The 21,765-nt window shown below is 38.3% G+C and overlaps 1 protein-coding gene and 1 pseudogene across 4 annotated transcripts in view; both read left to right on the top strand.

Annotated features, from left to right (window-relative positions):
• Positions 1-18,326, top strand: part of EDRF1 (erythroid differentiation regulatory factor 1) — a 50,070-nt gene extending 31,744 nt beyond the window's left edge. For 3 of the 4 annotated variants that reach the window (XM_038409343.2, XM_038409340.2, XM_043519254.1), the window contains 10 exons: positions 1,016-1,204; positions 2,335-2,535; positions 2,997-3,215; positions 4,234-4,457; positions 6,492-6,650; positions 6,994-7,143; positions 11,380-11,533; positions 12,380-12,495; positions 13,809-13,975; positions 17,444-18,326. In XM_038409343.2, the coding sequence (XP_038265271.1) occupies positions 1,016-1,204; positions 2,335-2,535; positions 2,997-3,215; positions 4,234-4,457; positions 6,492-6,650; positions 6,994-7,143; positions 11,380-11,533; positions 12,380-12,495; positions 13,809-13,975; positions 17,444-17,615 (1,751 nt within the window). In that variant the 3' untranslated portion in view covers positions 17,616-18,326. The remainder of the gene's footprint in view (positions 1-1,015; positions 1,205-2,334; positions 2,536-2,996; positions 3,216-4,233; positions 4,458-6,491; positions 6,651-6,993; positions 7,144-11,379; positions 11,534-12,379; positions 12,496-13,808; positions 13,976-17,443) is intronic. The other variant, XM_038409346.2, reaches the window with a different exon arrangement.
• A 472-nt stretch (positions 18,327-18,798) lies between these two features.
• On the top strand, positions 18,799-20,326 carry LOC119858900 (annotated as a pseudogene).
• The last annotated feature ends 1,439 nt before the right edge of the window (positions 20,327-21,765 follow it).

Raw genomic sequence — 21,765 nt, 5'->3', positions numbered from 1 at the left:
TGTTTGTTTTTTTGCCAATAATTGGTCCAGAATTTTAAGAATAAATATACCACCAAATAGCTGCATTACAATCTGAGCTAGGATAAACACCTAAGCAGTACCTCTGATTTCAGTCTCCCTTTTCAACTTTTGGTAGCAGCAAAAGGAACTAACTCAAGTCTTTCAGAGTACCAGCTAGTGTTTGGATAATAGAGATTAAATTCAAAGTAGACCAAGAAATTTCAAAGATAGGTAAGAAACAAAGTTTCTCCCTTTATTGTACCTATGCTTTGTTGTGCAAAACGTGTAGTATCATGCTTCTCCTGAAATCTTTCCCATACGTGAAGAAAGAGTTGGGGGGCAGGATTAACAGTAGTTTTTCCCTCAAATGTAATGTTTTAAAAAGAACCTTTGACACTCACTGCACAGTGTCTGAACTGTTTAGGTTGTCTGTATGATGTATCGTACTTGTCCAGAAAGAGAGGTGTGCTCTTCTCCAGGCTGACTTAACGATGTGATCCTATAAGCCAGACCCTGGGGTCTTCCTTCCTGTACAGAAATGAGTCTCTGGCCTGAACGTTGTAGATTTTTGTCTGCTTCAAAGCCCCCTGAACTGGTGAGGCAGAAGCCTTTGGTGCCAGGACCAAAGCCTTTGGCTCCAGGCAGTGGAGCATTCTATCTGGTACCAGGGCTACTCCAGCATCAAGGAAACAGACTCTTCTGATGAGGCTAAGGATGTCCTGGCACTAACAGGATGGAAGATTTCAGTAGTTCCTTCTTCCAGGCAGAAATTGGACAGTACAGTTGGTCAATTCTGAGCTAATATTAGGGTTGTAAGAATTCAGGACAAACCAAAAAAGGTCACATTTGTGGATCCCGGCTCCATTCCCTGCTTCAGCAGTTGTCAACTGAATCTGACGAAGTCACTGAGGTGCCAGTCAAGTCATGGAATCCATGATTGCCGTGACCTCTCTGACTAAATCGTATTCTTATGGATTAGATTTAAGATTTACTTATTTTATTTTTGTATTTATAGTGGGCTCATTTCAAAAGGATAAACGTTCCAGTCAATCAGGAATGATTCCTGGATCCTGGCAGTATAAAATGAAACTCCAGTTGATTCTGAAGTCATCGAAGGCTTATTATGTTCTATCTGGTGCTGCTATGAGTCTTCAGAAATACGGAAGAGCATTACGATACATTAAGTTAGCTTTACAGTGCCATGGTAAGTAATTGGAGTATTTTGTTCTTTAACAGTGCACATAGACAATGGCAAATACTTCTGCCGCACATTGAAAAAGTCTGTGGCATCTGAGGACTGAATTAGGCACATAAATCCCATGCTTTTTAACAAATATATTATAATAAAGAATTGGCTTGGGCTGGTTGGACGTAGGGAAGCCTTTTAGTTTAGATCATAAGTTTCTTCTGTCTCATTCTCTTTGTCCCCATTACAAAATGATCACAATTTGCACAAGTGGCAGTTTCACTTTGAAGGCAGAGGGGCAGGACTCAGCGTATACACTGGGACTTGAAGTCCGGTGCCTGGAATGTGTAGAAAAGCTAAAATAGAACCTTTTATTCTTTATACTTGGCTTGAGCTATTCTTACGTATTCCTCATTTTCAGAAGTGCTATAATCACTCAAACTTTAAGTAGATACCCATAGAGTGGAGTGCATCCCCAACTAATACTGAGACTTTGAGTAGAATGATGGAGAATATTCTGATTCTGTTTTCTGGTTATAACACTGAGTTTGAATAATCAGAAAATATAATGGCTTTAAAGTGAAATTCTATTGTTTTTTTTTTTTTAAAAAAAAAGTGCATTGTGATTTGCCAAATTCATTGTTGTTCAATGAATTGAGATCAAGCTCTATTTGTTAGTAAAAAATATGCAAGGGGAATAGTTTCTAATTGTCATCCCTAGAAAATCAGTCCGAGATCTCAAACTTTTTTTTTTTTTCTCCCTGGTTCATACATCATCGTTAGTAATAAAAATTCTGCAGGCCAAATCCTCCCTTCGGTTATACCTGTGAAAATCCTATTGTCTTCAGTGGTTTTACACAGTTATAACTGAGGGCAGGTTTAGACCTTGCATTTGTAGCTTTAGTTAACAGTTCTGTGTGAGCACTGATAGAATTCAGTCCATCCTCCTTATCTGTAATTGCTGTGCAGTTGTAACAGGGATAAAAAGTAGCATCTGACTCGGACTACACATACAGGGATCGGAACTGTTGTGTAAGATGTCACCAGTCTTACATGGTCACTCTTCTACGAATAGTAAAATTTGGTTTCTAAATGTCTCAAATCTCTTAGTGCTTAATTTTGCTTTCTTGGGTTTTTCCCCCTACCAGATACTTACTGCTGCCTCTGCACCAATATGCCTGCTGAAGTGCTACTGTTTCTTTGTCAGTGTTTAACCCTTTGTGGTGATATCCAGCTAATGCTTGCCCAGAATGCAAATAACAGAGCTGCGTATCTTGAAGAATATAACTACCAAACAAAAGAAGATCACGAAATATTGCATAGTCTTCATAGAGAATCCAGCTGTCAAGGTATAACATCAAAATAATACATTTGGCTGAATTAGTGTGGTCCTATCAGCCAATACTTATCCCACATGTTTCCTCAGATTTTGGCAAAACAGTATAGTATATCACTCTTGAGGGTGGGGGAACCTTGTGGTGTTTTGGTGCTATTTCTTTCTTGTCAAAAAGAAAGATGAACATAGAAATTAAAATAGCTTTTTAGGAATATGGTTTTTCTGGAGAGTAGATGATAAAATCATGTACTTTAAATATATCTAGAATTTAAAAAAAAATTGTTTACATCTTTCAAGTAATGGCCAAATTCTGCCTTTCTTTAGGCTCTGTGGAACCCCTTTGATTTTTGGGCACAACTCAGTCATTTTATCAAACCTTTACTATTACACTTTTTTCATAGTCCCTAAAATAAATAACATTTGTTTAGAAAGAATTTATAATTGACATGCAGTTTTTGCTGTTTGTTTTTCCAGTATTTGCATGGGCCACTGACTTATCTACAGACTTGGAATGTCAGCTTTCAGTTAGCTGCAAATGCTATGAGGCAGCTAATGAAATCTTGCTTTTTAGTAACTTAAAAAAACAAAATCCAGAGCAGCATACACAAGTACTGAAGAGGATGGGTAACATCAAAAATGAAATTGGAGTATTTTACATGAACCAGGCTGCGGCAGTGCAGACTGAGAGAGTGGGCAAGTATTTTTTTTTTCTCACTTGTTACATACACTATTCTATTCAGAGGTTTACATCAATGAAACAGTGTAACAGTAATTATCATCTTCAGCAACAGTATTTGAGAGATGCCTCCTAAACTCTTCATTCCAGGAAGAAAGGGAATTTCAAAGAACTTCTTTGTAACAGATGCTCTCTCCTGTAGTTAATGGCATATTAGTGCTTCCATTACAAGCAGTGTTTTTCAGGGTACTTGCATGTGAACACCTTAGTCTGTACTAAAATATGGAATACAAGACTCTGGAGAATCTTTATAGTAGTTATAATTCTCTGGAAAAAATATGAGAATACTAGCACAATTCTCCTCACAAAAATGCCCAATTATAGTCAAGCTATTACTGTAGGTAGGATATTATTGCCAAATTTCTGATTTGATGATTACTTTGCTGTCCTTTTTTCTTTTTCTTTAACAGAATAATATTTAGCTGAAATCGAACCTTAATTTAGACTGTAAGCAATTGGTTATTTAAATAATTTACTCATGCTTACTTCATAGCATAGTATCTGAGTTATTTCTATCTATTTACTTACAGTAGGAAAGAAGTGGTATCTGAGTACTTTGAGAGCTGAAAAAATTGTCTTTTTAATGATGGTCATTGTCTTACCAGCTCTTTGTTAACTTTCAGTGGTTTTTGACTTAATGTTATCAGAAGGCACTGACTGTTTTTTCAGCAATACAGTTCAGGGTAGCATCTATTGGCTTATTCAGAATTTCAACCACTTTATGATACTAACCACAAAGCCTATATCATTGCTAGTTCCAAAAGATAATGGATTAAGTTTTTCTTTGCTCTGGCAAAGACAGAGCACTCTTGGTGAACTATTAAGTCTTCAGTCTTGACTTGTATGCTTTTCTAGAATTTAACACTATAGAAACATGAACAATAATTTAATATAGATGTTGATGGTCTAAAAATCTTTAAGAAGCTTGAATGAAATTGTAAGACCTTTTGTCCCCTCCCCCCCCTTTTGATCTAGTGAGCAAAAGTGTATCTACAGCAGAGCAGCAACTGTGGAAGAAAAGCTTCTCTTGCTTTGAAGAAGGGATTCATAACTTTGAGTCAATTGATGATGCAACCAATTCTGCCCTTCTTTTATGTAACACTGGAAGACTGATGCGAATTTGTGCTCAAGCACATTGTGCTGCTGGAGGAGATTTTAAGCGAGAATTTTCCCCAGAAGAGGCCCTTTACTATAATAAGGTAAAAGGCTTGTTGATCAGATTGCAGTTCCTTGCTTAAAAGAATGGGCCTTGCTATTTTGCAGTGATTTCCCACTAAGCATGTGCATAAAATACATTTCTCTGGATGGATCATTTCCTGTAGTTCAGCATTTTCAAACTAATCTTTATTGTGAGCAGTGGTGGATTAGCCCCTGGGTCAACTGGTAGACATGTTGTGACTATTTCAAGTAAAGCATGTAAATGTAGAACTACAAATATTTTGTGTATTGATTTCATATTAATTGAAAGTGTATAGGAAAATATCAAGAATAAACATAACTATGTAAAAATGCTCATTATGAAAAATAACAGGTATGTGTTTTATCAGTTACAAAAAGTGAAGTTGATAGTTGATTTTTTTTTTTTCCCCTTCCCCCAACAAGCAGGGAGTTGCTTTCACAAATGCACACTTAATTTGTGAGTGCAATTTCTGTGAAGCAGTGTGCCGATTTCAATATGTGCATACAGTCACTTACACATACATTTACATGTGTAATTACACATTCAAATTAAGCGTGAAGAGGCATGTCCGAGTTTAAAAAATCAGACCCATAGTATTTTGATTAGTAGTGCTTATTCCAGATCTGATCATCTTTAAAAAGATTGCTGTTACCTTGCTTACCTTATGTTGTGTACACAATTTATCAGAGGTAAATAATTTTGATATTTCTCAACATATGTATTTGTTTGTCCCAGGCCTACAATGTCCCTTGTGCAGTGTTTTTGAATTGTTACGTACGGCAGTAGTATTGTGACTTGGAAAATGGTATTTAATACATGACCTTAAGCTAACATTAAACTCTTTAAACTCTTTTTTTCCCCTCTTTTAGGAACCAAAAATTTTATATTTTAAACATTCAGAAAATGCATTCGAAATTGAGTTTTCAGATTAGCTATAAAACAGTCCTTAATGGATTTTAGGACCTCAGTGAAAGGAGAGCAAAAATTGTGAACATATCTGATGGAAACACTATAACCAATGAACTTAAAGATCACCCTGGCATAGTTAAATATTGTCCTTTTTAGATTTTGCATCATTCATTTAATGATTGGACAGATCACTAAGCTACTAGGAGAAGCTGGGGACATTCAGTCTTCTCCATCTCATTGCTAGCTGATTGATTGGTAAAGATCTCAGAAGAAAATAACTTAAGTAGCACTTTTAATTTAAAAGGATTCTCAGGGCTTCCTAAAATACATAGAAGACCACTGAAATACTGTTAAAGTAGAATTTGACAGCACTTTTTAAGATAGAGGGACCTTTTTGACCTGAACACTGGGACCAAACCCTCCAACTCTTGTGAATAATGCTATAGAATCTTTAGTATCTGTATAAACAAGACCTCAGTGTGTTAGGTCTTGGGCAGAAATCCTCCTGGCCCTCAGAGAGCTCAAAATATCTGAATTGGACAGTTCATTTTTGCAGGAAAAAGAGCTGGATAGCCTTTGCAGCCTCCTGTACATAAAGCTTGGCTCTGAAGCAGTGTCTTTGCAGTATCATGTTGGAGGTAGGCTTGTGGGTGGACAGGGAAGTTGGATGGACCATGGCTAGGGAGTGTCTAAAGTACACCACATGTCCCATGTTTGTGGGGGCTAGCTGCTCATAGTATAATGTACTCTGCTTCCAGGATTGGGTGGATTCTGTCCCTTCCCTTATGTAGCTCCCTTGTACCAAGGCCTCCCTTCTACACAGGAAATAAGGATTTCATCCTTATTGCTTAATTTTGCTTCCATTTCCATACCTGCACACTGTAATGTAAACGTAATTTGTATTGTATATATTTTTAGTTTAAATTCAACTCCAATTTTGTATTTGCATGGTATTGCTAGTTATTAGATGTAGGAGATGCATGATTTAAATAGATTACAAAAGTGATTGAGGAAAATGCTAAGAAAATGTCCAGATGAGTTGTGAAATGCTTCCGTGTTAGAATGAGTAGAGTATACTGGATTGTTACCACTCACTATGCTATAAACCTGTGTCAATAACTACTACTTTACAACATGTTTATAGGCTATTGATTACTATCTGAAGGCTTTAAGATCACTGGGCAAAAGAGAGATGTACCCAGCAGTTTGGGATTCTGTGAACTGGGAACTGTCCACTACCTATTTTACTATGGCAACTTTGCAGCAGGATTATGCACCATTATCTAGAAAGGCTCAGGAACAGGTAATGAAGGAAGATTTATAACAACATCCACTGAAATAAATCATTCTTCAGTTTTTTTGTGAAGAACAAGCAGAATAGTAGAGAACTCCTGCTCTGAGGCAAAGTGCATACATAATTTGTAAATCTTTATATCATTAAAAACTGTTGTGTAGCAGTTATTGCTAATAGAATATGGCACATTAAGAGTACACCGTAAATGGTTATATTGCCATTTATTTATTTTGCTTTGTAGAAACTAAGATGTAAAGTGCTATGTAAACATCTACTAGCTGTTTTTATATTGGGTCTTCATGATTTCAAAGTAAATGTTTTGACACTGCATCGTGAAATCTTGTTTTTGTAGATAGAGAAGGAAGTTAGTGAGGCCATGATGAAATCTTTGAAATACTGTGATGTTGATACAGAGTCTGCACGACAACCCCTCTGCCAGTATCGGGCTGCAACTATTCACCACAGACTGGCTTCCATGTATCATAGTTGCTTGAGAAACCAGGTAATAGTCCAGAATATTGAGTTGCATTGTAGATTTGTGGGGTTTTTTTCTTGTGTGCTGTAATTTATGCTCTGTATTTTCTTAGCATATGCCTCAGGTGGCATATGACCAGGATTCATCATCAGATTTGGTCCACTTATTAACTTCCCCGGCTTGGGCTGGGTACTGACGAGGAGTGTGTGTATACACATATACATACACATAAATATAAATACACTGTGTGTCCATTATACTCCTGTTTATCTGAAACCCTATTATCCAAACATCTGCATTATCAGATCCCTTCCTTGTTCCTCATGTATCTCATGCTGAGGGACAAGGAAGGGATTTGGATAATGGAGCAGAAACCCAAACCCCTGGCCAGGACCGAGAGGAGGACGGCAAGCCTGGCCATGAGGGAGGCCCCCCTGCTGCTGAATGGCTCCTGCAGCAGTGCAGGGAGCACTCTGCAGCCCCTGTCATGGGAGTGTCAGCAGGGGCATGACAGCAGAGCTGTAGAGGGCTCGTGTCCTGCCACAGGGCTAGTGACCGCTAAGATGCAGTAGGGGGAAGCTGTGGTCTTGGAAGGGAGAGCAGAGTCCTGGCCGGGGGTAGGAGAACTCTGTTCTGCCCACATCTGATGAATGTAGGGATCTCGTGACAGTGCAGGGATCCCTCTGCAGCCATGCTGTTATGGAAGTGAGTGAGCTGGGTAGAGCAGAAAATCCAGGGTAAGACTGCAAGGAGGATGACGAGCCCCTGGTAACAAGGAAGGCCGCCTCGCTGCTGAATGGCTCCTGCTCTCTCGATTATCTGAACACCTGATTAACCTAATAATCCGTGCCCTCCATGCTAGTCGGATAATGGGGAGTATGCTGTGTGTGTGTGTGTGTGTGTGTGTGTGTGTGTGTGTGTGTAATATATACACAAACGTGCGTGATATTTGTAATGATTGTAATCTGAAGTGGATTTTTGTTTACAAATCCTGACCTATGATATTTACTAGCTCTTTGAAGCAAGAGCTGTCACGGTGTTTGCATGCTGCCTAATTCAGTGAGGGCCAACCTGATCATGGCCTCTAGCATTACCACAGTATAAATGTTTAATAAGACACATTCCGATCTCCTTGAAGACTGGCAGTTTCTTTGCCTTCTATGGCATTCATCCAATTTTTTGCTGAAAGTTGGTATTCATAGCTGTGGGCTGTTTTGCTTATCGCATAAAGAAATGGTGGTTTAAAAAGTGCTTATTGCTTTCTACCTTTATTTTGCTTTTGCACACACATTACACTGTTTTACATATGGATTCAAATTGTGGTTACATAAGGCAGTAGATTCAGAGATTAATTTAGGATTGTATACGTAAATCTTCAGTGGACATACTAATATATAACTATAATGTTGAACATGGGAATGTCTGTATACTTTTAGTTTGATGTTTTCTCAAAGAAGTTAAATGTTATGACTGATTTCCGTTTTTCAATATTATATAAACAAAAGCCAATAACATTTCATTATATGAAAACGACAAAAATGTGGAGTTGTAGGCTTGAAACATTTAAGTGGTCAGATGCAGAGTTGCAGACTACCAGTCCAGGTCCTTTTCCCACTCTGCATTCTGGAGCAGACCAACTCTGGTGTATTGGATAGATCAAACCTATTGCTCAGTTTTGAATGGATGTATCCAAAGTTTGAAAAGACTTGTCCTAAACTAGAGCTATGAAGTCAGATGGATTATCATCGTTCTTCAGATTTTCCCACCTTGGTTACAGCGGAAACTTTTTTTTTCTTGATAATGGATGAGAACATTTGTTTTTGGATTCGGAGCTTCTACTTTAATTCAAGTAATGGGAGAAAGTTATGATTTTTGGTGAGCAACCACTGCTTTGCGATTTCTTCTTGTTCAACTGAGCATTTCTTTCCTGTGTATTTTGGATGAAGGAGGATGGGCAAGATGTGTGGAGGAGTAATTGCCTCATGCAATCTCTCTCTTGTACTTTTGCTTTGTGTGGTGCAAGATCTTCATTCATCAGTAGATCCAATAATAGTTCACATACAACAGCTATTGATATGTCTCTTTGGGATGTGTCAAGTGCTACAGCAACTGGTTTCAAGTTCTTTGCTTCTTGGTAAATTCCTTGATTATTAATTATACTGTCCACTTTTTGTCTTCACGGTCTGCCTCATAATCACTCACAATCCTGAAATAATGCAGCCAGTTTTTAATGTGTTTCCAGGCATGTCGTTTGACTGTTCCATCATGTGTCACCAGGAATTTGGGGTTTTATAGATGCTTGGCCTTTTAACTAGGCTACAGACTGATAGTGATTACAGATTTTTATTTTTTTTTTTATAAATCTACAACATTTACACCAAATGCTGTGATGAAAGTCTTGTCCAAGTGGATTTAGCCACTGTGATGCACATCAGTATGTAACCCATATGTCATCTTGTTCGAAATCACTTCCCGTACTTGGCATCTTTTTCTGTGTCTGTCAAGTAGCTCTTAGCATCACAATCGTGCAGTTCATTTGCTAATGCCTTGGCTTCTCTTGTCAGTGTCACAAAGTACTTTCCAGTCTTATTGCTTCCACTAACAACCACTGATACAGAAACCACAGTATTCCCTATCTGCACGCAATTAGCTATCACCGGGTCATTGTGAACATTACTCCAACTATCTTGTAATAATGTAACTGCTTTTTCAAGTATTTTATTGAGTGAGTGTTTCCACACTCAAGTTGTCAGTAACTGCATCTAACAGTTCATTTGCTACCTGCTTTCGATTGAATGCTTTGTAGCCTCGCCTGAGACAGCTGATCATTCCTTGAAAACAGAAAAGGTCAATAACGGAAAAGGAAATATTACAGATGAGCCAGCACTCTGATCACTTTGGCACCCATTAATGTGGGGAAGCATGGGGGAGTTAAAGAATTAATTAGCACACCAGCTAAAGATGGATAAAAAGAGACAGGAAGGAAATGCTAAGGGGTGGAGAAGGAAGAGGAGAGGAACAGGGATTGTCATCAGTCTAGGCTCAGCTATCTCGGAGAAGTTGGGTGTCTGCTCCTCTCAGACCCTGAGGTAAGGGATTAAGATACAAAGGACACTGTAAATAGCATTGCTGCATGGAACTGTAAAGGTGTTGGTGGAGGGAACATACACAAACTACATAACATTGCTACCTAACTGGCAGAGTCTGAGCAGGTTTCTGTGTTACCAGAGAGCAGGAGCGGAGCGTTTCCTGTGATATATAGCCGTAAAAATAAATAAATAAATGACCCCCCTCCCCCAAGTTTCTTTTGTTTCGGTTCTGAAACAGTGTTGTTTTCAAACATATCCATATGTGATTTTAAAAAAGTGATACTTCATCCTCATTGTCTTTGGGCGACCAGGATCTGGCTTTCTTTTGATGTACTTTGGCAATGGCAATGTAGTAGTAGTCATACTTTCATCCTCAGTCTGATTCTGATGCTCGCATACGTTTCGGCCGAAGTCAGTGGTTCTGGTGTCTTTATTCTTTCAACTGCATTTTACCATAACGTTTCTTCATATTGTCTGCCTTTCCACACACTTTTTTCCTTTTAATTTCTGTATCTAAGACACTTTTTGCCATCTTCGTGAACTTTCTCAAAAAATGAATTGGGTCAAGTGGTCTTCCATCTTTGCTCCTGTTGGAATATTCTGACTTGAGTCCTCACCGAGTTCAGGTGAAGTAGTTGCACTCCAGCCAGCCAGATCAAGAGACAGAGTACTAGACTGGACAGTTTATATCAAACAGAAACTGAAATTTCTGAATCTGGGAATTCCCCTTCTTAATTTGCTAAACAAACATATAATTTTCATTGCTGGACAAAGAAGGAGAATTCCCAGATTCAGAAGTTTTTCTTTGAGGTAGCAAAGACAATAGCATCAATCTAAAGTTGTATGCTATTTGTTTTATTTCCTTTAATTGAAATTACAGACTCTGTTACTGCAAAACTGTTATCAAATTGCTAAGTATTTTTCAGTAATTTTCATTAGTATATTCTAAGAATTTTTTTTCCCCTAGTTTAAATGAGTATTTACCAGCACAGTGTCTTTTAAACTAGCTTTTCCTGGGAAATTGCCAACCCTGCATTTTTTTTCTTCAATTTCATAATTGTGGATTGAGCAGGGGAGTGATTGTGGCTGTGCTCTGCCCCCCATAGGCAGTTTTTTCACTGCATCTGTTAACTGAATGCCTAAACACTTACTACATTATGTACTTCTGTTACAGGTTGGCGATGAGCATCAAAGGAAACAGCATCGAGTACTAGCTGAACTTCATTACAGTAAAGCAGTAAAGCTTTTTCAACTCCTAAAGGATGCACCCTGTGAGCTCCTTCGTGTGCAGTTGGAAAGAGTAGCATTTGCAGAGTTTCAGATGGCAAGTAAGTTGGACTACAAATAAAGAATCTCTGTGGGAGAATCTCAAAAAAGCGTAAAATTGTTATTGAGACAAGGTGGGTAACGTAATATCTTTTACTAGACCATCTTCTGTTGGCGAGGGAGATGAACTTTCAAGCCCAGAACTGAAGGAAGATCTCTGTGTAAGCTCGAAAGTTTATCTCCTTCACCAATGGAAGATGGTCCAGTAAAAGATATTCCTTAACTACCTTTTCTTTCTAATATCCTGGGACAAACATGGCCACAACAACATTAAAATTGTTACTGTTCACTTCCCCATTTTTTTGAGAAAGTAATAATAAAAAAATAATAATAATCCCTTCCACTGCTTTGGGACACAACCACATTCTGGGAAAGACCTATTTTAGTCCATTGCCCACTTGTGAAATTTTCAAACAAGCACCTTTGTGCTTTCTCCTGTGTTGTCCCCTCCCATTTGGGAGGCACTCCCCATTAGTATTAGCCGCCTTTAAAATGCCTCCTTAGTAGTCTCCTCTTTCCACAATGCCTGCCCAAAAAAACCAAACAAACCCTCAAACCTTGACAACAGCTAGGCTGCTGGAGTGCTGAGATTGCTGCCTGTCATGCTGGCCAGTCTTGTTATATTGTGTACTTGTACTCCCCTCTCTGTATCCATCTGTTGTCTGATACTTTGGACTGTAAGCTCCTTTGGGCAGGGGCTGTCCGTATACAATGCCTGGAACAGTGGGACCCTGGTTCATGACTAGGAACACACCACAGGAATACAAATAATACCTTTGTAAGGCACTCTGAGATCCTTGCATGAAAGTAGCTGTATTAGTCCAGAGCTCATGTCTTTCTAATTTTAGGTCAAAACAGTAGTGCTGGAAAACTAAAGACTCTTTGTGGGGCTCTAGACATATTGATAAAGACCCAGTGTGCATTCCAGCTGATCAGAAAGGAGCTTTTAGCTGAATGTGAACAGGTAAGCAAAAGGACAAGTGGTCTGATTGTCTATTGCTTTGAACCTTGTGTAGTCACTTATACTAGTTCGTTTGGGAATAAAATACTGGTTTTGAATTTGTAATTGAACTATTCTTTAAATATTAAGCTATGACAGTTCATCTTCAGGTTTTTGTTAAATTATCTTCATTGTATCTGGATAAGCATATATATATGCCAGAAATACCCCTCTCTGACCAGTTCTAATTGATGTGTTCCTTCTACGGGCACAAAGAGAAGGCAAAAGTTAAACCATCTTATGTTTTGAGGCTAAACCCATTCTGGAATCCTGTCAAGTTCTGCCTTGTCAGACGGCACCGGAATAGTTGGAGATCTAAGTAGAACTGAAGTTCTGCATTAAAATGTTGAGGACAAAAATAGTATACGCAAACATTATATATTATTAGCGTGACATATTGTAACTCGGCCAGATGAATTCAAGTTTATAAGACAAGTTTTAATGTAATCCTAGTAATACTGGACCTAACTATAGTTTTATTAAAGCTAATGGCCAAAATTTCAAAGAGAAATGTAGTTCTGAATTCTCATAGTTCTGCAGAGATTGATTAGGACCGATGTATTTCTGTATAATGGGACATGTGTTTTTCCTTTCCAGTAGTAGTAGTCGTCGTCTATAGTACACTTATGGATCCCCTGAAGTCTCTGAGAGTTGCATGTACACTTCTTTTGAACAAGGTTGATATTATTCCACTAAGATTCACCATGTCACTGAAGTGTTAAAAATTTGGAAGGTCATTTGCAGTTGAGCCCTGTCACAGGGATCTTGATGGTAGCATAAGCAGCAATATTTACTTATTCAGAGATGCATTTGTCATGCTCAGATTGCCAGTGCCATTTGATAACCAGTTACCAAAATCCATGCCTTCCCATTATTTTCATAACTAAATTTGATAGAGTACATAGAACATATTAAAGCAACTTTGAAAAATTTTACAGCCAGCCTTATGTAACTGGTGAACAATGCTGAATGCATCCGATGAAGTGAGCTGTAGCTCATGAAAGCTTATGCTCAAATAAATTTGTTAGTCTCTAAGGTGCCACAAGTATTCCTTTTCTTTTTGCAAATACAGACTAACACGGCTGCTACTTTGAAACCTGTCAATGCTGATATAAGTTATTACCAAAACAATTTCCATAAACAGCATGGAATAATAGTCTTGACATGAACATTGTATATTTCAACAAGTGGCTTAAATTGAAATTGTACTATTTGAACCTTATTTAAAAAATATAGTTTGCTAGCTGGGTTAGGTGAAATGCCTTTATGTTTTTTAGATGAATGAGGATGTCAAAAGTAGTGATGAGAAGACACTACCTGGTGACTCCTCATCTAACCTTAATAAAGATGAAGTAATAAAACTTCTCACTATATATGAATCTCGATTGTCATTCCTCCTCCTCCAATCAATTAAATTGCTAACATCAACAAAAAAGAAAATTGGGTAAGTCGAGACTTGTTAAGCTTTGGTAAAATGCAAAATTACAATGTATATAATCCAGGATTTATCTATACATGCAAGAAAATGCAATTGTATATGCAATTTGTATTTTTTGGTGTGTGTGTGTGTGTGTGTGTGTGTGTGTGTGTGTGTGTGTGTGTAAAAATGATCAAGCTACATGTCAACTCTGACTTCTGAGAATTTACTGTTTTGTGATTTGTGTAACTGAGGGAATGACCTAAAAAACTTGTCTGCTCCTTGTGTGTGGGCAGCTTCTTGTATCTGTTGTTTCCAAAGAGCTGCCTAAGATTTTGAGAAGAGAAAATAAAAACAACCTATGAATGGCCATAACAAAAAGAAAAATGATCAAAACTTTATATTGGCCCTGATAAATTATGAAATATGGTGAAACAGACATTCCTTCTCTCTATCTGCCCCTCATCCCGAGCTGTGTGTGTTTTGTGTGTACGCGGGGGCACGAGGGGGAGGAAGGGAGGGATGTGCATACACATGTACAGAGATCATCTCCAACTTGCAGAGCAATCAGCTGTTGGCAGGTAGCCTAAAATCTCTCCGATTTTGGCATCATCTTTCTATAATGATATCTTGTTTGTGCTGCAAGTTGGGTGGATGTGCTTTCTTTGACATGGGTGGGTCTACCTTATGTTTCCACCTATGACTGAACGTTGCCAACAGACACTGGGAGACCCATTGCAAATTACTGAACTTTGCAGATGACTATGTAGTTTGAAGTATGACATTTAGGGTATGCTGAAGTCCCCACTATAGCTAACAAATTATGAAGTGATGTTTTTATGTGCAGATTTTGGGCTAATGCTTAGTAAGGTTGAACTGATTCTAAAATTTTCTAAAATAAGTATTGGAGTGGCAGCCTAAAGGATTATCTTTTTTTGTGTAAGCATTTCCTTATGTTCTCAAAGTATCTAACTGCTAGGATTTAATTCAAAACAAAAACATGGCCCTTTTTTTTTTTTTTTCTTTTTGTGTTGACCTTCAAGTGCTTTCTAGAATAGAGTCATGGCAGTGTAATTGCTGACACCAGAATCACTCCTCTTGGATGTAATTATATTTAATTTTGCTTAGGGAGACCCAGAAAATACATTTTATCTCATCAGCTGCAAATATGTGGTGACCCCATCAGCTGAGACTGTATAGACACTATGGCCGCTTGTAGAGCATCAGAAATAACATAAGTAATAGCAAAAATCACCTTTCTGGAGTCATGTTTACAAAACCTGTTCTTCTAGTTAATTCCAGTGTCATGTACATTGACAAAGTTTTTTTTCTTTATTGTTGAATGCTATATTAGCTGCACAGTTGGTATTAAGATTGAAGTACAGTTGTCTGTATTTTCCCATTGGAATACAGTCACCGGCCAGGTTTTAAGCAGCTGATATACTATTATGTTGGATGCTTTGTGGCTAAATGCAGTTTAGAGAAGCATCCATCCTCCTGTATACAAGGACCATAAAGCAGAGGGGGGAGAGGGGTGTGTGTGTGTGTGTGTGTATGGAAGGACAAAAGACTAGAAAAAAGCCTTTTTTTTTTTTTCTTGTGTAGCAGCAGTAAGGTGCCTTTAATTTTTAAAAAAGCTTCCACAGGGTGGCAGTGTAAATATACGAAATGCCAAGGACCAGAGTATAATCAATCTTTTGAAACAAATTGACATGTAGGGTAATTGACTAACACTAGTAATTGTGTTGGTTTTGTGCTATCATACTTCATAGCCTTGAAGAGGGTGTGATGTCAGAGTAGAATATTTAGACTTTCTTTTCTCATCTACCGTTCTAATCACTAATATTCTTTTTAAATTGATAGGCTCTATACATGGTACATACACTTCAATTTAATTATGTTATAGTGTTTAATTTTTCAAGGTCTGCAAAATAAAAGCAGAATGCTATTGTCGTACAAACTTAATACAGCTAATGTGTGTCATTCAAAAACTGTAGAAGTGCGTTGTGGGTAAGTTAAATTCCCTTCTCTCTAACCTTTTTACATGTAATGTGCAAGTAGTATATGCCCAGTTCATTTTCTGTCTATAGAGTTGGGGGGGAATGCCTACCCTCCCCCATGCCTCCACAGCAATGGTTAGCTTGGTCAGAGGGGGAATTGAGTAATTCCTCTTGCTGATCCATGGTTATTGATGCACTCATTCAGGGGGAATGCAGAAGGGAAATTTTTACCCCATCTTTGAAACTGCAGTGCTCAAGCCACAAAAGTTACAATCTGGCTATAAACCTGCGTAAAAGCAAGACGTCTTTAAAAATTAAGTGCTTAAGCGGAACTGAATTTGGCTGTGTAAAATTGTAAGCAGGGGAATAGTAATTCAAAGTGATGATTTGTCCTGGGCATTTTTGTAATTTATCCTGGCAATAGCTTGCATTTCAGTGGCTTTTTTTTATTGTATACCTGTTCTGTGTGTTAAATAAACCTGCCACTGCTTTGTGCCAAATGTTATGAACTAATTGCTGCTTTGTTTCTTGGCAATTCTTGATGGATTTACAATTAAACCAACTAGTCACATATACTACCTGTAATATCAGTGGCGGCAATATTTTTCTGAGATTTTAAAAACTGACTTTTGGAGTTTTATTTCCTAAAGTGGCATAAATGTACTAGAGAAGGGAAAGCCAGTTTAGGAATTCAGAGAGAAAGGTAATACAGTTGAAGTGATGAGCCAGCAAAATTACCTTCGCATCAGTGTTTTGAATGGATAAGTGGGGCAAGATGGCATTTGTCAAGGCCGGAAAGGAGAAGGCTGCTGTAGCCAAGACACAAGATGATGAGGGACTGGGTGATATATTTAGCTGTGTATGGAGAGGAAAGGCAAGATCCTAAAGATGTTATGTTATGCAGGAAAAATCTGCAAGATTTAGACATTGCTTAGGTGTGAGGACCTAGAGAAAGGGCCAGGTCAAAGATGATGCCCAGATTACAGTGACAGGGAGAATGGTGGTGGTGCCCATGGTGACCGAGAAAGCAGAAGGGCTTGTGTAGGGAAAGACTAAGAGTTTTGTGCTGGCCCTATTGAGCTTAAACTGCTGGCTCAATAGACGCAAAGAGCTATCAGAAAGGCAGGCTGAGATTTCAGTTTGGAGACAGGTATAGCATGGAGAAATAGCTTTGGGAGTTAACATGGAGATGGTACTTTGATGTCATGTTTGTGCATATGCTGCCCAGAAAATGTAAAGGAAGATGACAGGGTGAGGCTCAGGGCCCCATAGGACTCTTTCTGAAAGCTGGAGTTAGGGATGAGGTGGATACTTGGAATGAAACATTGAAGGAGTGATTAGAGAGGTAGTGGGAGAACCAGGAGTCATGGAATCCCAGGGACAAGAAGATTTTTGATGGGTAGTCACTGTTTTAATAAATCAATATTTGCACAATGTAATTGTTTATGCTTTGATACAGTGTAATAGTTCAGGATACCTGTGGTTCCTTTTTCAGTGGCAGTAATGAAGAGGAGGAAGTTCTTAAGACCAACAAGCAAGTTTACTCCCTTTTATTGCGTGCAACTGCCAACAAAAGTGTGACTCTGCTAGCAAGAATAGAAGTCATTTTAAATTTGCTGGAGCAGCTGACTCAGAACAGTGAAGCGGATAAGACAGGAATTCGGTGACTTACTAAATATAAAACTGCTACAGATAGCAGAAATATTGGTGCCTTGTTAAACATGGGGTTAGTAGCTTTGTCCCATGTGGTGCTTAGTTTTATTGAAGTGGAGGTAAGCATTGCCTATTTATAACGTGGTACAGCTGGGAAAGAATAGGAGTTCATTGCTATCCCATGACAACTCAATTATGATTTGGTTATTAATGTTTTTACATTTGTGAAGTGCTAAAATGGAAATCTAGAGGTAAAGCTTCCAATCTTCTACATTTAAGAAATACAGTTGATTTCTCTGAAAAGCAGTGGGCTTTTCAGTGATGCAAAATAAAATGTTTAGCATAAAAATGTAATCTGTTACAGTTGGATCAGTTTGATATTTTTGTATAAAATGTTACTTCATAAACAAAGTGGTATTGGAAGACTTTTTCCAGTAATGTTAACTGAAACTATACAAAGAAATTTCCCTTATATGCAAACATATATTTCCTTTTTAACTACAGTTAATACCATGCACAAAAATAAATGTGTGCCTTTTTAGCTTCAAGACAAGATTTTCCACGGATATTAGCCTTTGCTGGAATGTCATTTTCACCACAGAGTGAAATGGAGTTAGCTGTATTTTGATTTTTTTTTATCAGGAATAGTATTATCCTCTCTTCAAACTTGAAACTGTGAATAAATGATAAAGCATATTTTAAATAAATTTTATTTATTAAAACTAGAACATACAAATCTAAGTGATTTTTTTTTTAAATTTTTGCTATCATTTAATGTTTCTGTCCAAGAGACACACACTGCCCAATCACATTGAAAACAGGTTTAAAAACCACACGCCTCATTTTCATATGTGCTGAGCATCTGCTGCTCCGATTAACTTCACTCGGAAATCTGAAAATCAGGCTTTAGTCTCATCTCAATATGTTAGGACTTAAAACATGTAGCTGTCTCTCCCCAAGTGTCAGTGAGGAATTCAGAAGCATGAGATGTGAAGTCTTTTTACTAGTGTTGCTCTAAAAATTAGAAGTATTACAACTATATATGTACAGCAATGATCTGTCGTTTGATTTGTCAGAAGTTCTTAAATGCAAGTTTTTATTTTGATGAATAGCTATCCTGTTCCTAACTCTCCTGAAACAAAGTAGGATTGGAAGCCACGTGTCTCTCTATTTTCTTGAAGTAAAAAGTTACACAAGTTAAACGGTACTATATATGTGTTCGTCATTAATCTGGATTCCCAACAATCTATCTATTAGGTGTTCGTCTTGGGCAGCATCTTCCATTACTGTTTTTGTCTGCTCCATATTCACATCAAGCAAGAAGAAATTGTGTCTGAAGTTGTTTAGAAATTCTCTGAATACTAGGGCAAAATCAAAGCAGTGTTTTGTGCTTAAGACTGATACATATTTCATTGTCTTTGTTTTGAGAACTAGCATGTAGCCATCAATGGGGAGGGGAAGGGAGGGAGTTGAACAGTATTTATTCTGGAAGATCCTATATTCGGGGGGGAAAAAAGTAGGTCTCATCATGAAATCCTGATTATCATCATTTTAGAGTGTAGTTCTACTCTGAAAAGTGATCTGAAAAGCCATATAATTTTTAGAGTATCTCGCTGCTTTTAATATTAAATTTGCTCATATTATGAATGACATTTTTTTGTCAGCCCTGCAAACCTGGACTCGGCAAGTCAAGGTAGATCTTTTTCATTAGACATCAGGACCCATCAATTGAACCAACCAAATATGTCACCAGGGAACATCCTTTTACAACCTCCTTGTCTTCAAATCATACCTGTTGTTATGCAGCCACCCAAGTGGTTCTGGAATTGTCATGGCTCACTTTGGAACTTGCCATTTAATCAGAGGTGCGTGCAAATGAATAATATGTTGAATCTAGATTTCTGCTAGGATGGCCATACAGTTGCTTGGAACGTATCGACCGAGGATGATTAGCAACATCAGTGTGTGGGGGGGTTTTTTTGTTTTGTTTTTGTTTGTTTTTTTTAAATTTTCTGTTTACATCAAAAGCAAATATCTGTGAAGTAAGAAGGGGTAAGATTCTTCTCGCGGTTTTTTGTGTGTGTTTTTTTTGGTTTGAGAGCTATAGTTAGAGAGCCAAAAAGTAAACCAGGAGACTAAAGACTTCTAATCTAATCCTTTGAGTTTGATTCCCTATAAAAATGGTAACTTCTGTAGTTTCTGAATGGCTAATCATGATACAATTCCACACTGCAGTGGAAACTAGATTGGAAAACAGAGTTCTTCTTTGACATGTTCACCAGGCATTTGTGGTTAGCAAGCTACAACTTTTTCCTCACGCATGAAAACTCATCTTCTGTGAAGCACTGGGAAACAACTTTTTGTCTTGCTGTAGTCAGAGTCTGGAATAATAATCCCATTGATATACATAATCTTATTGCCAGTTTTCATGCGCATCTACTATGGGATGGGCTGGTTCTGTTTTTGCTTCTTGGCAAGGAATCGCTTGATCTTGAATGTCTTGTGGGACGACATGGTGCGGAGCCTTTCCTGCACCGCCATTGTGGTGACCAACTCGGCGCTCCGCACCATGTCGTCCCACAAGACATTCAAGATCAAGCGATTCCTTGCCAAGAAGCAAAAATAGAACAGGCCCATCCCACAGTGGATACGCATGAAAACTGGCAATAAGATCAGGTACAACTCTAAAAGGAGACATTAGAGAAGGACCAAGCTGGGCTTGTAAAGAGCTGCTCTAATGGGAACTGTATTGATATACATAATCTCCTCTGTTAACATCCCTATTCTGTGGGTGTCATCGTGACTTGTTCACTGCCTCACCTTTTGGATATCTAATCTTTCATGATCCTATCTTTAATACTGAATAGCCGATGGGGGGGGGGAAACCCACGTAGCTATCATTTCATCTGTGTACAATCTCTACCTATGCAAATAAATGCATAGTAATGTGGACAAGCTTTTCCTTGGCTCCTCAACTGGTGCTGATACTGGAAAGCCAGGAAATGCCCTCACAACCATCCACTGATGCCCAAGTATAAAACTTTGAAACTAAAGGCCAGTTGTCGTTTGTGGTTGCATTGGTCTCTAACTGCTAGAAGCCCAATCTAGTACTGTAAACTAATGCAATTTTTAAAAAGTTTTAAATATTTGCAGAATTTAAAAGAGCAGGGTCAGGTATTTTCAGCTATTTAGCATCTGGTTGAGCTTATCACTTTGACTTTTGACCATCTCAACTGGAATTTCAGCAGGGCATCAGGATTTAAATCCACCTCCCAGTACTTGTGCAATAGTTGCTACAAGTGGTTAAGATCTCATTTTTAAGCCTAGATCTGCAAGGAAGCCTGGTACCCTCTAACACGAGGCCATTAATTCAATACTAATTTGGGTCCTGATCCAACAAAAAATTATGCATAAATAGCATCCCTAAGAGTTCACAGGTATGAAGTTATTCATGTGTATAAGTCTTTGCAGGATCAGGACCTCCATCATAACAGTACCAACTGCTGAATCATAAGCACCAGCTCCTCCACATGTTCCCGGGAAGTCTCCTATCCAGGTGTGACCCAGCCTGACCCTGTTTAGCTTGCACCAGCTGATTAGAACATAGCACATTGGATATGGCCAAATGAGTCATCTACATGAAGATGTTAAATCCATAAAGCCAGCCCTCTCCCTTCCTAATGCATGTTCTAACAATGTTTGACGAGGCAATGTTTCTTTTGGGGTTTACGCCTTCAATGTGTCTGTCACAGTTTGAGGGTTAACTGCACATATATTCCCCTTCCATTGTCCACTCGAGGAGTGCCCAGTCGGGTCTCAGGAGTCCAGCCATCACCGGTCTCTTGGCAGGGATTTGTGTCCCACTCCTTTCTGGCCAGAGGTTTTTAAGGCTGCGCATTTCCTGCTGTACATTGATATGCCAGCAAGTCAGTTTGTCTAATGACAGCACCTAAGCTGTGCTTTCTCTGAGGACAGTGACATTTGTACCAATAATCCATACTGCTTTCTCAGAAAGCATGTTTGTTAGCATTAGAGGGAAAATCTATTTTAAAAAAGTTCCTATACGCTTACTAATAAACATCAGAAATTGCCCATCAGTCTTTCAGACCTTGGTAGGCCAATGCCTTCCAACTCTTCCCTCCAGGGTTGGGGGTTCCCCTAGGA

Source organism: Dermochelys coriacea, chromosome 7 (assembly GCF_009764565.3).
Source record: "Dermochelys coriacea isolate rDerCor1 chromosome 7, rDerCor1.pri.v4, whole genome shotgun sequence".
Lineage (NCBI taxonomy): Eukaryota > Metazoa > Chordata > Testudines > Dermochelyidae > Dermochelys > Dermochelys coriacea.
Note: the sequence above shows the minus strand (reverse complement) of the source record. Positions and strands in the feature narration are given on the sequence as shown.